Source organism: Rhinichthys klamathensis, unplaced genomic scaffold (assembly GCF_029890125.1).
Source record: "Rhinichthys klamathensis goyatoka isolate OS25496 unplaced genomic scaffold, OSU_Roscu_1.1 h1tg000076l_1, whole genome shotgun sequence".
In the NCBI taxonomy this organism is placed as follows: domain Eukaryota; kingdom Metazoa; phylum Chordata; class Actinopteri; order Cypriniformes; family Leuciscidae; genus Rhinichthys; species Rhinichthys klamathensis.
In genome coordinates this window covers 1038391-1053142 of record NW_026606618.1, presented here as the reverse complement: position 1 = coordinate 1053142, position 14752 = coordinate 1038391, and the positions used below count along the sequence as shown (strand labels likewise).

The following is a 14752-nucleotide window of genomic DNA, read 5'->3' as shown; positions in this document are numbered from 1 at the left end:
ACCATAACATAATGGACATGTCAGTTCAGGAAGGCTTTTGTGCTCAGCGGGTGTGCTGAAGGCACTGGCCATTGGAATCGAACAGAGCAGAGATAGACTGTTGTTTTGTCTGCTGGTAATTTAATGCTTCTCTGCTGCATTACCTCATGGCTTCACCGCATGCCTTCAGCACGAGCCGTAGCAATCCGTCAACAGCCTCACACACACACACACACATTCATATTTATTGGGTTTAATCGCACATACTCTACTCCCATTGGATATTGACTTTGTTAAAACCTGAGGTTTATATACATGCACACGAGTCGGGTCAAAGACTTTCAAAACAGCTGTTCTTTACAGGATCTCACAATGATAATGACATTTTCGGGGCCCTTTGAAATTCCCAGAAGCTCGGCCGAGTTCGGCTGTTTGTCGAGTTGATGTTGGAAAGGATGTGTATGCATCCATGACTCTAGATCTGCTTGTCTGTTCTTGAATGTTTGTCTGTGTGTGGAGTTATTATGTGTGCATTATAATGCTCGCTGGGTAACTAGAGCTGTAAGAATGGGAGAATGCCTCGGATTACCCGGCCTGGCATCAGGTATGCGGCAACTGCAAGCCCCAGGGCATCCAAAGTATACAGAGCATGGAGAGGAAGGTATGTGTGTGGGAGTGTATTAAAAAAAAGTATAGAAATGTGTTTGTTTGTGTGATACAAAGAGACAAAGAGAGATGTTTTAGGGTTGTGAACGTGATTTCATCAAGTAACAACATTTCAATCAACCAATCAGTTAACAGTGTATGTCAAGTTTTGACTTACAACAAGGGTTAGGGGCTTCTGCACCATTCTTATTCACCTATCATTTCCCTTTGATTTTAGGGATAAGTTATGGGTAGGCTTAGGGTTAGGTTTAGGGGTAGGGATAAGGTTAGGACTACATTTTCGGACAGGAATGTTGTTCCAGGATCAACAAAATACCGAGTGTATTCGGTAACCGCTGCGCTGATAGACGCTGCTTTTAAACGCTCTCGTTCGTGTTTGTTTGAGCGCTCTCTGAGCGTCAAAGGTTTCTGTTTACAGCGTGTTTTTACAAGCGTTGAGCATTGTAGCAAATCACAATCATATCTGTTGAGCTCATGACCGCAATGGCCAATCAGAGGTGCTAGTCAGTACGTTAGTCAGAATCCGCTTAATCCTTTCATTATAACCAACAAAGATTAAACACGATTTAAAGAAGAGATTCTTTGTGCAATTAAGACAGCTTTTTTTATAACAGGAGTTTTCGTGAGAGTGCAGAATTCAGTGAGCTTGCGCTTTAAAGATTGACATCCTTAGTGATTATAATGGGAGGCTCTTCTCTTGCTTTCTGTTTATGAACCATTCACAATCTGAATACAAGTTTAGTTTTTCATGCTGCTAAGTGCAAGGCAAAGTTTTTGGATTGACAACCGTATTTAAATGTGCGATTGAATCAGAAACTGCGATGATTGACAGTGATAACCAACGGACGAGACAAACTGGACATTTTTTTAAGTATTTAATTCAACAGTTTTTGCTCTGGTACCTAAATTGGTACTGAAAACCATGAATATTTACTGGTATTAGTACCGACTACTGAAATTTTGGTACATTGACAACCCTAGTGTACGTTCAAATGTGGTGGGTTGTTAACAGGAACTTTTAGGGCGGAATTGAAAAGCCGTTAACGCCGGACAGAAGGGGAGTCACACCACCATATGGAAAGAAGCGTAAATGGATGGAGAAGCATAGTTTACTGTAAAGCTACGTCTTAGATTTGCTTATCTTGGCGAAAGCCGAGTACAAATCAGCATGAAGTTTTAACATCTACTGTCGTGTAATGGAAATCATAAGACTCCGATTTTTTCTCATTTATTTTGACATTTTGTTGAATGAAACTAAAGCTAAATTTGTTGTCTCGTCACCTGGTGCACCTCCATTATGGACATCCATTATTTCTAGATCAAATAACAGATTGGTTGAGGTACTGCAGACATCTTGTGCTATTTGAAAAGAGAATTAAAACTACAGAGATCCCAATCCAATATCTAAAAAACGAATCGTTATTTTGTGTGGTACGATTGAGTGCAGAAGTGTTATGGAAACCCATCCTGCAGTTTTCTAAGAAAACTTGAAAGTTCCTCCTCCTGACCATGAACAGAGTTTTCACGAGTGAGTGAATTGGCCTGACAGGATGTTGACTTTGATTTGGAATGAAAGGAAAAGGAAATTTTCTGAATATCATTTCAAAGAAATTCAGCACAGTTACTCAAACGTTTTGTGACGAAACACAAATAATCATCACATTCATATTCTTATATTTTTGTTTAATATTTATCATATTTTTTTATATATATATAGATTATACATATTTCTCTCTCATCTAAGTTAACAGATCACATTGTTTTCAAACTTTATTAAAATCAATATTGACGAAACTTGGTGTAGATTAGATCTTCCTGGGAAATTAAATGTTTACTCATAAAATGAAAGTTAATTATTTTAAATATAATGAACTGTATATAGTATTAATGATAAAATATATACTTTTATAGGTTGCATTTCAAACATTAATCATTACTATCATCTAATATTTTTATAATCATATGTATGTTTTGTGTATGATAACATTTAATTCATACTGAAATATATAATTAAAAAACTACATTTATTAGATTTTATTAAAAATGTTTTAAAAATAAGTCTCTTCTGCTTACCAAGGCTGCATTTATTTGACAAAAATGCAGTTAGCATTATGACATATTATTACAATTTAAAATAGCTGTTTTCTATTTTAAAATATTTTAAAATGTAATTTATTCCTGTGATGCAAAGCTGAATTTTTAGCAGCATCATTACTCCTGTCTTCAGTGTCACATGATCCTTCAAAAATCATTCTAATATGCTGATTTTATGTTCAAGAAACATTTGTTGTTATTATCGATGTTGGATTTTCCCAGAATTCTTTGATAAATCGAAACGTTGAAAATAACTTATTTTTTTTACTGTCACTTTTGATCAATTTAATCCATATTCCATTTTTTATTTTAGTCTTACTGTCCCCAAACCATTGAATGGAGGTGTATTTATCAAGAAACGTTTTCATTATGTTGTTTGAAACATTCAAAGCAAAATGACATAACCGTATAGAAAACCAACCTCTATCATTTCAGGAGGTTCAGACAGGAGAGGTGAAGAAAGAAAGAAAGAAAGAAAGAAGCAAAAAGTGACAGATGAAAGAAAACAACTTGTTCAGGTCAGCTGCACCTGTGCATATCCATGAATTATTAGAGCCCAGTGCTGAAAACTCACGTGGGAGGACAGGAGAGATGGCAGGTGTGTTCCCATAATGCCCCTGTGCATTGAGCAAAGCTTGAAAAGTGCAATGATGCCTGCAGTGAAAGGTCAGAGGGAGGGGGAGGTTAATGAACAATGTATTTGTGCTGTGTCCTCGAATATTAATGCTGTATTTTTCACTCACTTAATTATTACACCAATTTGTAAAAAGCATTATTATTAATAATAATATAATAATATTTGTAATATATATTTTATATATAATATATATCAAATAGTATATTTTAATGTGTTGGTACTATATATTAATTCAATATATTTTATATAAATATAATTATATTATTGCTGTATTTTTCACTCACTTAATATTACACCAATTTTTAAATAGCAATGATAATAATAATTAATATTTTAATATATATTTATATGTTGGTACTATATATTAATTCAATATATTTTATATAAATATAATCATTGTATCATTAATAACATGTATTTTTGTAATATATGCTTTTTATATAGCAATAATAATAATAATAATTTATTATTATTGCTATATAAAAATAAATGTATTATCAATTAACATATTATTATTGCTATTATCAATATTTTTAAATTAATATAAAATACAACAATAATGTGTAAAATTTACACAATTTTGCCTTTCTGTTCTCTACAGGATTTTCATGTTTTATGTGCTGCTTTTGGGCTCTTTGTGATTCATGAATAATTTTAATTGTTTATAGTCTGCTTTGTTACAACAATAGTGTAAAAATGCATAGCCTACAGGAGAACTGATGTAGTTAAATATTTTATTGTGATACAAGAGTGTTTTAGAGCAAAATACTCTGAAATTACATCTAAAGGAAAACGCATCACGGAAAGCATCACGTTCTATTTTAAGCATCATATATGCGTATAAACGTTTGATTCCCATGCAATCTTAATCATAAACATCATGAAAACACCTGAATGTAATTGTAACATCCGGCTTGGAAGGTTTTAGCGATATTGCACTTGAACAAATACTCTAAAATGATTTTTTTTTTTTTTTCAGATTAAAAATACTTTGCATCTCATCCCGTTTGTACTTCACACATTTGCCTTTGTCCGTCTGTCATCTCAAACCACTTCACAAATCTCTTCCTCCTCTGGCGGTGACCTCTCTCTGGGTTTGTGGTTCACTTTCGCTCCATGGCGCACACTCTCTCACACACACACACACATAAAAACACACAGTGTAATGAGGGGTTTGGTGGGTGGATTGGGAGGAGCAGACATGCATCTCTCTTTGCCGAAGGGAAAAGCCTCTTGCTCTCCGGAACATTCCAGATGAGCTCACACTCGCCTGCCGGAGATGCGGAAAGAGATGAGGCCATGAAAAAGCTCTAAAGTCTGTGCAACAACAAAGAAAGTTCTGCGATCGATTACTAACTCTCGTCGTTTCAAATCTGTACGGCTTATACTTTCTTTTTTGAGGACCACATTTTTTTTGTGCTAGTTGCTTGATCATATTTAGAAATGGCTAAAATATTGATCTCAGTGAATGAGAGAATTGAAGGCGATCTTCTGCTCTCGGATGTGTAGAACTTACAGAATTACATTCAGCTCTCTTTGTCCACACACACACACACACTACAGGAAGTGCTGACTCTGCAGGGTATATTTAACACGCTCGCCCATGTTTACTGTGAGCAGACTCCGGATGTGTTCCTGCTCGCTTGTGTGTGAACGTGTGTGTGTGTGTGTGTGTGCATATGTACACACTTAAGCTGGACACTTGAGTCTCACTTATAATATATGAATATCACGAACACTACCATACCGAAGCTTGGAGTTGTTTAATTTTTTTAACGTTTTTGAAAGAATTCTCTTATGCTCACCAAGGCTGCTTTTTTTAAAAGTGAAAAACAGTAAAACCGTGTATTATTACAGTAATATTGTCAAATATTATTACAATTTAAAATAGCGGTTTTGTATTTGAATATATTTTCAAATGTAATTTATATACGTGTCGCAAAGCTGAATTTTCAGCATCATTACTCCAGTCTTCAGTGTCACATGATCCGTCAGAAATCATTCTAATATGATGATCTGGTGCTTAAACAACATTTATTTTTATCTTATTATCATTGTTGAAAACAGTTTGTACTGTTTCTGCTGCTTAATATGTTTGTAGAAACTGTAATCCATTTTATTTTAGGATTCTTTGATGAATAGAAAGTTCAAAAGAACAGCATTTGAAATATAAATCTTTTGTACAATTTTAAATGTATTTACTCTCACTTTTGATCAATATAATGCATCCTTGTTGAATAAAATGATTAACTTTCTTTCAAAGAAATCTCACTAACCCCAAACTTTTTAACATCAAACCATTTAAAGATGACAAAGTTATGACTTCTGTCGCTCCTTATTTTCTCTCTGACGCTCTTGCTCACGTTTAACCTTACTGTCTGCTTTGAACTTCACTGGTTTGCCACCAACATGTGTTGTGAAATGAACAGCCTGGAGGCTTCTCTCAGGTTCTTCCTCCTCAGCTAAATATGCTCGAATGCGTTCTAACCTGCCAGAAACCGTCTGAGAGGTTATTAAATTCTGGAGGATTTTCTCACATACTCTTCTCCTCTAATAGAATCCAAACAGTCTGTGATAATACAACCATAATTCATTATGGAGAGTGTGTGTAATTCTTATTCAAAGCTTGGGGAGTGAATGTAACTCATTCAGTTATTTGGGGTAAATGTAACTATATTTTTATGCGTGGAATGCAAGAGTGCAATAATCCAGCATTTCAAGACAAATCTCAACTTTGTGGCGAATATGATTTCATATATTCTGCATGATGTGCTGATTTGGTGCTCAAGAACCGCTTTTTATTATCATACAATTTTGTGCTGCTTGATATTTTTGTGAAAACCGTGATGGATTCTTTGATTACCGTAAAACTTCAAATAATAGCCGAGTCCCAAATAGACGCCTGTCTCTTTTACACGCCTGGTGTGGCTGCAGGTTTGGGTAAATAAAGGCCGGTCTCAAATAGAGGCCGGGTCTGTTTTTTAGTTTCGGGTTGTATTTAATCCTCTAAAACCGTCAGATCGTCCGCTTTTTGGCGGCCGCCAAAGCAAATTGTTGTCCCTCCAAAGCCTTTTTTGATCGATGACGATGAGTGATGTAGAATAGAATGACGTTACGAGCAGAGAGAGAGAGGGAGCGCCCCGGCCGCGCGCGCTCACTCTCACGTCTTCAAACAACACGAGCGCTGTCTTGCTCTCTCTCCCTCGCGCATATTAATCAAAATCAATTAACACGATAGTAAAAGGTCGGAAGACCGCAGTTTCACGTGGAGCATTTGGAGATTTTTAGAGATTAGAGACAGGCCTATACACTCAATGAACAACATCTCAACACTAAATTATAAAGGCCTGGCTGTCTCAAATACAAGCCGGTGCAGTTCGACGATTTGGGAAAATAAAAGTCCGGGCTACTATTTGAAGTTTTACGGTAATAGAAAGTTCAAAAGACCCGCATTTAACCCGACAGTGTATAAGTCTTCTGTAACCAAACAGATTTGAACGTTTCTTGTCTTTTTGTGCTTTTTTTCCAGTTTATGTTGAAAGAATTGAACTAAGAGGAGTTACATCCAAATCAGACAAACCAACAGAATACATCCTGGAGGTGAGTTTTGTGTCAGTGTCCAGTAAAGTTTGTTGTAAAAACAGTAACCGTTGATCAAAATCTCCTGCATATTATCTGTATTGTACCTCAAGCAAAAATAGGTCCTTTCTGTAGTTGTGTCATATGTTTTACAGAATAAGTGTTGCCAAAATGTAGTTGGCATGTTATATGTTTGTCATATTTTTGTCTTGGTTCAAGGCCTTGTGGTCCGACTCCACTTTGTCGACTGTCAGCAAGACCCCTCAGGAAGTGCTGGAGTTCATCTCCCAGGTGACTGACACATGCGTGTTAGAAATGTTGAACCTGTGTGTAAAGACCAAAAGTCTTCAAAATAAAACATTAGCATTCCTGTTCATCCTAATTTCTTGCCCATCACTGGAACCGCTGGAAAGTTGCGGAGTCGAAAAAATGCTTTGACTTTGATTGAAGAATAATCAATGCTGTAAACCAGTGAATCTTTACAACCTGTCAGCACTCAACAATGAACTGTGAAAAAGTGTGATTGTGTCTCTGTTGTCTCTCTTCAGCTCTCTCAGCTCTTTCCTGATGAATGTCTGGAGAAACTTCTGCCTCAGATGCCTGGACTTGATTCCACTCATGAACTAGATCCTCGGTATTTCTGCTTCTGAATCCTAACCGATCCAGATACACTAATTATCATTTAGACAATGTTTTTATCAGGGATGGGTTATAAATGGAATATTTACAATATATTTGCAGACAGATAGTTTTTAAAATGCAGTTGCAAAAAAAAGGCATGTATTATGTATTAAAAGGGTTAGTAAAAATGTATGTGGGGAAATATTGTTTTTTATTCTTCTATATTGTTATAAATTAAAATGCTCATTTAATAAAATAACCTAATTTCATTATAGATTTGTATGGCATATATATATATATATATATATATATATATATATATCACATATATATCACATATATATCACATATATATATATATAGATATAGATATAGATATAACATTCTCTCCTCATCGTTCAAAGAAATTAATAGTTTTATTCAGCAAGGATTCATTAAATGAATCAAAAGGGACTAAATAATTTTTATATATAAACTAAAATAAATTCTGTTTTTTACTTGTTACTGATCAAAGAATCCTGACAAAAAAAGTAGCACTGTTTTCATTGATGATAATAAAATGTTTCTTGTGTCTAACAAAAATCTTAACAAAATAAATAAATGGATAATTGTGTGTATATATATATATATATATATATATATATATATATATATATATATATATATATATATATATATATATATGTACAGGAAGAAGAGTCAGCATTGTTGTTCCACTCAATGGATATGGCTTCAAATAGTTCATTAGTAGGTGAAAAATGTCTCCCAGTTAGTTTAAGTTTAATGTGAGACCAAATGACATGGCCAAAACATGAGCCTGATGGACTTGTTCTCAAGCCACTTCTTGGTTGTCTTTGCAACATTGTCTTAAAAAAATAACATCTGATTATTCCTCTTTAGTTAACAACTTTTCATTTGTGGGAAGCAAGCTATTCTGCAATATTCTCCTGTATTCCGAAGCATTAAATGACTTTTCACAGTGAAGTAGCTCACCAACACCAGCAGATAAAAAGGCTCCTCTTACAATGACACTCTTCCTCCATGCTTCACTGTGCTAGAGATGCATTTTTTTATTATATTTCTCACAAGATTTTTAAAAATCACCATTCAACTCATGTTTCATTGTGATTCATCAAAGTTCTCACAATTCTTCTGAATCAAACTTCCTATATTCTGCCAAAAACTGTTTTTCTGAGACAGCAATGGTTTTTAAGTAGTGCATTTGCTTAAATTGAGCTAATTTGTGGTTAAAACTATTAAAAGCTTAGTGTTTATCCATATATATACATACTCATTTATATATTTTGTTACATTTATTTATTCATTTTGTATATCATATTTTGTTTTGTAGATTGTCCAGCCTTGTTTTTTGCTATATCAAAACCTAATCAAAATTGTATTAAATTTGTGGATTTTTCCTCAATCCCACAGATGCTTGACCTCTTTTCCGCCTCATGTTCTCAAACACGACAAAGTCTGTTTCTTCTTCAGCACTTCGCCCGCACCGCAGCTCCCTACTAGCACAAGTAAGCCCCTTATTTCCCCCTCTCAATGGTTCATCCCTGCCACTTCACCATAGAGGTTTGTTTCAGGACCACACCATTTCTTGGGGAAACAGGGTTGGAGTTTGTTTCAGCTCAGATGGAATTTGATTTGACCTGCTTGTGCTGAGATGCTTCAGAAGTGACCTCATCTTGGGAAACTATTAATAGGGCGAAAGGCCACTAGAACCTAGATGTGTATCTGTGATGTTATTTTTAGTGGTGGGGGAAGGGACAGACACCCCCTTGGATAGAAATAAGTGCAAAATTCTTATTTCTTGATAATGCATTGCAAATTAATTTTTCACATATATTAGCCATCAAATACAATAAGAGAGGGCTCTGCAGTAAGCAAACAAATCATTATGGACACTATTATTATTATTGTTAAAATGACGATTGTTTACAACTCAATAGCCTGTAGTTGAAATAATATCAGTGCAAATGGGCATTTTGTGCAGTGCTGGGTCTGTACCGCTTATATAGCTTTAAAATGTCGGTTTTATAGCCTTCCCCTTGAATTGGGCTCATGGGGGAAGAAACTCAAAATAAAGTTTGTGTACGTAAGGATAAGTCATGGTAAGAGGGGAAATAAAAATGTGTCTGGCCCTTTGATTAGACAATTTCATAATGAGATCAAGCGAAAGCACACAAAACCTGTAAAAAAAAAATCATATTTCACCCCAAAATCATAGGGAGACATAAACCCCCCAATTCTCACTACTGTAATGCAAACAATCTCCATCATTACTGCAATATGATTTACATTTTTTTTTTTTTTTTAAACAGCAATATATATAAAGAACAAAAACAGTTTTGTATATAAACAATAATATATATATATATATATAAAATGGTAGTTTTTGTTTTGTTATTTGTAATTTATATGAATTCAATATGGATCTAATAAAAAATCCATTTTAAAATCATAATCGAAACAATCCAAAAAAACAGTTGGGTCCATTTTGGTATTTGGGGGTAAAATGTGCTTAATTAATACTTTCAATACTTTTGTCAATACTATACTAATGTCAAAAAAGACATTATTTTGTCACAAATTATATATATTTTTGAATTAATAAAAGACATTTTTTAAATGCATTTTATTTTTAATCTTATTAAAAAAATACATCCAACTTAAAATGAATCTTAATGGTCATTTTATTTATAAAAATATATATTTTTATTTATTTATATATATATATATTTAAAAGAATTAATCAAATTAATTACATATTTTTTCATTTTGATGTGAAAACTGACGTGTATTTGAGATTTACCCATTCAATTTCTTTTCTGACATTTTTCTTTCTTTTTTTGACATGGATCTTTTCATGTCGAATCATCCTATACTCCTTAATCACACTTTGTCACTTCCATGTTTTTCAGATCTGGGCTGTTTGCTTCAGTATAGGGGAGCGAGCAGGTGAGTTTAACAACCCCTCACCCCAAACACTAACACATCTCTCTTCTCTCCATCCATAATCCTCTATCACTCTGTCCCAGGCCAATTTGTGGTGTCGCCAGCATCCAGCCTGTCCTAAGCGTCCATGCCCCCCTCCCGCAGAGCACCCCTGCCCACCTGCCCCCTCTCCCCCCTCAGACAGCGGTGGCCATTCTCCCCGGCACTGCTGTACCTATTGGGGAGGGCAGTCCACCACAGACGCACCTCATAAACCCCGGACCCCTATCCCAGCAGCCCAGCCCGGAGCAGAACGGCATCCTGGACTGGCTTCGAAAACTGCGGTTGCATAAATATTACCCTGTCTTCAAACAGCTAACCATGGAGGAGGTACGTGACTTAAAGTGGCTCTTTCCCTTGGTATGAGAATCATCTCTCAGATAAGAGATTCAATTCATTTAGGATCAGGGAACAGATTTCGGATATTGCAGCCAAGAAATGCATCTGTCCTTCCTAACAAATCTCTCCCACTACAACTTATCTAAATTATGATCTCTTTATTCACTTTCTCAGTTCCTCGCTCTCACAGAAGAGGATCTCGACAAGTACGACCTCACTCAGGGGGCCAAGAAAAAACTAAAGACTCAGCTGGAGCTTCAGAAGTGAGTGTGATATGTGCTTATAATATGACACTGACACATTTAAATCTGTGTGTATCGTGCCATAAACCACCTTAGAAACATTCAGTTGTTGTTTAAACGCAGCTATTGCTGCTATGATAAATAGAAAATGCACTCAAACATCTCTTTTACATTTGCGTCCCATGGGTGTAAAAACCGCAACCGGTTAGCACATTTAGCACCTTATCAAACACAGATGAGCCAAAATATTATGACCACCTGCCTAATATGCGGTTGGCCCTCCGCGTGCTGCCTAAACAGCGCCGACCCGTCGAGGGGTGGACTCTACAAGACCCCTCAAGGTGTCCTGTGGTATTTTGCAGCAAGACGTTACCAGCAGATCCTTCAAGTCCAGTAGGGCAGGGCAACACCTTGAACTCTTCATCGTGTTCCTTAAACCATTCCTGAACAATGTCTGCAGTGGCCACTGCAAGAGGCCACTTCCACCAGGGAACACCGTTGTCATGAAGGGGTGTACCTGGTCTGCAACAATGTTTAGGTAGGTAACACATGTCAAATTCACATCCACATGAATGGCCGGACCCAAGGTATCCCAGCAGAACATTTCCCAGAGCATCACTTCTCCACCGGCTTGTCCTCGTCCCACAGTGGATCCTGGTGCCATCACTTCCCCAGGTAAACGGCGCACATGTACGGCCATCCATGTGATGTAAAAGGAAACGGGACTCATAGAACCAGGTGACCATCTTCCACTGCTCCTGACGGTGGACAGGGGTCATCATAGGCACTCTGATTGGTCTGTGGCTATGCATCCCCATAAGCAGCAGTTGTGACACATTCCTCCTATAACCATCATTAAAATTTTGTTTGACTGTATGCCACAGTAGATCTTCTGTTGGCTATGACCAGACGGGATAGCCTTCGTTGCCCTTGTGCATCGATGAGCCTTGGGCACTGGTTTGTGGTTTGTCCCCCTTTGGACCTCTGTTGGTAACTTCTCACCACTGCTGACCCGGAGCAACCCACAAGCCTTGCTGTTTCAGAGATACTCCGACCCAGTCGCCTTGCCATAAAAATATGGTCCTTGTCAAAGTCACTCAGATCTTTATTCCTGCATCCAACACACTGATTATTACAAGAACTGATTGTTTGCTTTTCATCTAATCTACACAGTCCTTAATATGTGGCCTTGTTAGGAGATGATCAATGATATTTGCTTCACTTGTGACTGGTCATAATGTTTTGGCTCATCAGTATAACTGCAGCCTTGGTGAGCAGAAGAGACTTCTTTCAAAAACATCAATACCAACCCCAAACTTTTGAACAGGAATGTATGTAGATTTTATTTAATACATTAATGTACCATTAAAGAAATAGTTACTTTTTTCCTAGTGAGAAAAAATAACAGCATGTAGGTTTGGAACCACACGATGGGGAGTCAATTATGACACGTTTGTTGACACGTATTTGTAGCATGTTAACAATCTGTGAATTTTCAAGCAATTAACATGTTGGTAAATGGACAACTTACACTGTTGCAGAGCAGATCGCTTCCTTCAGATAAGAGTTTGGTGTTGAGAGTTCACTGTCAGCACGGAAGTGGAGCAAGGAACTACTCCTTTGTGAAAACACACCATTCTAATTCTTTTTCCATTTCTCACATCAGCAAGTTTCCATTGCTCAGGTAGAGCCGTGGGAGCAAAGATATCAAACAGATAACAGGAAAAAATCCACAGCTTTTCCATGCCTGGAAACAACAACAAATGCAAGGTTATACACTGGTTCACAGGTCTCGTTCTCAATTAAACGGTTTTCACTGACACTAACTAAAACTTAAAGAGTGTTTATTTTTATTCCACATGGTAAAGTGTCTGAACTGAAAGGCCCTGTAAGAAATGTGTCCAGTTCTGAACCAGCCTAATTATACAGACCTAGCCCGTATCGACTACATTTTAAAAATATGTTTTGCAAATCATACAACTGTTTCTAAAATCCCACTTGAACCAAAGTTGTCAGTATCTACATAGATGATCAGATTTAAGCTGATGCTCTGCCAGAATTATGCACATGCATGGTGCTGGGATGTTTTTGTACACAGCGCCATCTAGGTGTCATTGCTGGGAAATTATGTTCTATAAAAAAAAAACATTGACATTTAATCAAATGGTATATTTAAAATATAAACTTTATTTTTTGTTTTTCTGTCAGAGAGAAGCTGGAGAAAAGATATGTGGTGTCTCACTTTCCTGTTTCCTGCGGTGGGGTTGCCAGAGTGACCCCTTCCAGTCACATCGGACCCCTGACACACATACACCCTGGAAGTGGCACTGGTACACACACTCCTGAAAAATCATACTAATTAAATATGTTTTGCATTAAATATCCAAAAGATTAAAGATCAAATTTTTTGAAGTGCAACACACTGCAAGAGGTTATAATCTTTTATTTATTTATTTTTATGTGTGTGTGTGTATGTAAAGAGTTACGGGTAGACGTCGAGAACAGCTCGTTGCCTATTCCACGGGACAGCAGTTCCTCCTCGGGCTATTCCAGTGCTCCTTCCAGTCCAATGACTCCTTTATCACGTGACACTTCCTTCGACCGGGTTAAAGACCTTCACAGACGTAAGAACTCTTTTTTTTTTAATAAATATTTTTAGAACGGACATTAAATTGTCCACAATAAGGGGCTGTTTACACCTGGCCACTTTATGCGTTTTCTGTGATCGGATAGCTATCCGATCGTGAAAAGACCAGGTGTAAATGCCCTCTGAAACGCATTCGAGACGGATTTAAATCCGATCGCTCAAACCACTTCAGGAGGAGGTCTGGGCCGCATTCCAGATGAAACTGGACAAGTGTAAATGCATCTGGTTGTTGAAACCACATATGTAAATTTCACTCCTCACAAAAATGCTAAAAAATAAACGTGTGAGAGCGTGTTATATAGGCTATATGTCATGTTATAGTCAGATATGACGTCGCTACTGCAACACGCATTACCGCAGATGAGCAGCTGAGCATCTATTCATCAAGCCAACGTGCAAACTATCGCAAATCAAAGTGAAAGTAAGTCGCAGACGCTTAACACACTAATCATCTTCATTAAAAGTAAAGAAACGAAATGATCTTCCTGTAAAGAGGGCTTCCTCTTTCCAGGGCTGTTGCCGCTCTCTCTTATTGCAGTCTTTGATTTTGAAATTAGCTGATGATCAATAAAATGCAGCTCATATCTGTTGCTTTCGGTGACGTGCACTCCATTAAATCTGCATATAGCGCGGGAATTGAAGATCGGATTTATATCCATTTTGCAAAAACACATTTATGTGACCAGGTGTAAATGGAATCGTTTTGATAAATCAGGTAGCTATCCGATCTGAGAAAACGCATGAAGTGGCCAGGTGTAAACAGCCCCTAAGTGTACATATAGTACACTATGATACAATTTTTTTTTAATGTATTACATATTTTTATTACGTTTGCTTGTGTCAATATATAATAAATCAAGAAAGGGATATATGAAGTATCTAATAGCGATTCATTCATTAACCTGAATGATTATGGGATGCAGTACCCAGTAGTCTGATTACTTC

At 36.6% G+C, this 14752-nt stretch overlaps 1 protein-coding gene and 1 long non-coding RNA gene across 2 annotated transcripts in view; one reads left to right on the top strand and one right to left on the bottom strand.

Moving 5' to 3' along the window:
• Nucleotides 1–14752, bottom strand: part of LOC130085194 (uncharacterized) — a 239956-nt gene that overhangs the window by 55726 nt on the left and 169478 nt on the right. The gene's annotated exons all lie outside the window — the stretch shown is intronic.
• zcchc14 (zinc finger, CCHC domain containing 14) overlaps nucleotides 1–14752 on the top strand; it is a 32617-nt gene that overhangs the window by 14077 nt on the left and 3788 nt on the right. The window contains exons 3-11 of the mRNA XM_056250805.1: nucleotides 6906–6976; nucleotides 7175–7246; nucleotides 7504–7589; nucleotides 9008–9102; nucleotides 10507–10543; nucleotides 10624–10909; nucleotides 11093–11181; nucleotides 13369–13490; nucleotides 13641–13784. Coding sequence (XP_056106780.1) covers nucleotides 6906–6976; nucleotides 7175–7246; nucleotides 7504–7589; nucleotides 9008–9102; nucleotides 10507–10543; nucleotides 10624–10909; nucleotides 11093–11181; nucleotides 13369–13490; nucleotides 13641–13784 — 1002 coding nt within the window. The remainder of the gene's footprint in view (nucleotides 1–6905; nucleotides 6977–7174; nucleotides 7247–7503; nucleotides 7590–9007; nucleotides 9103–10506; nucleotides 10544–10623; nucleotides 10910–11092; nucleotides 11182–13368; nucleotides 13491–13640; nucleotides 13785–14752) is intronic.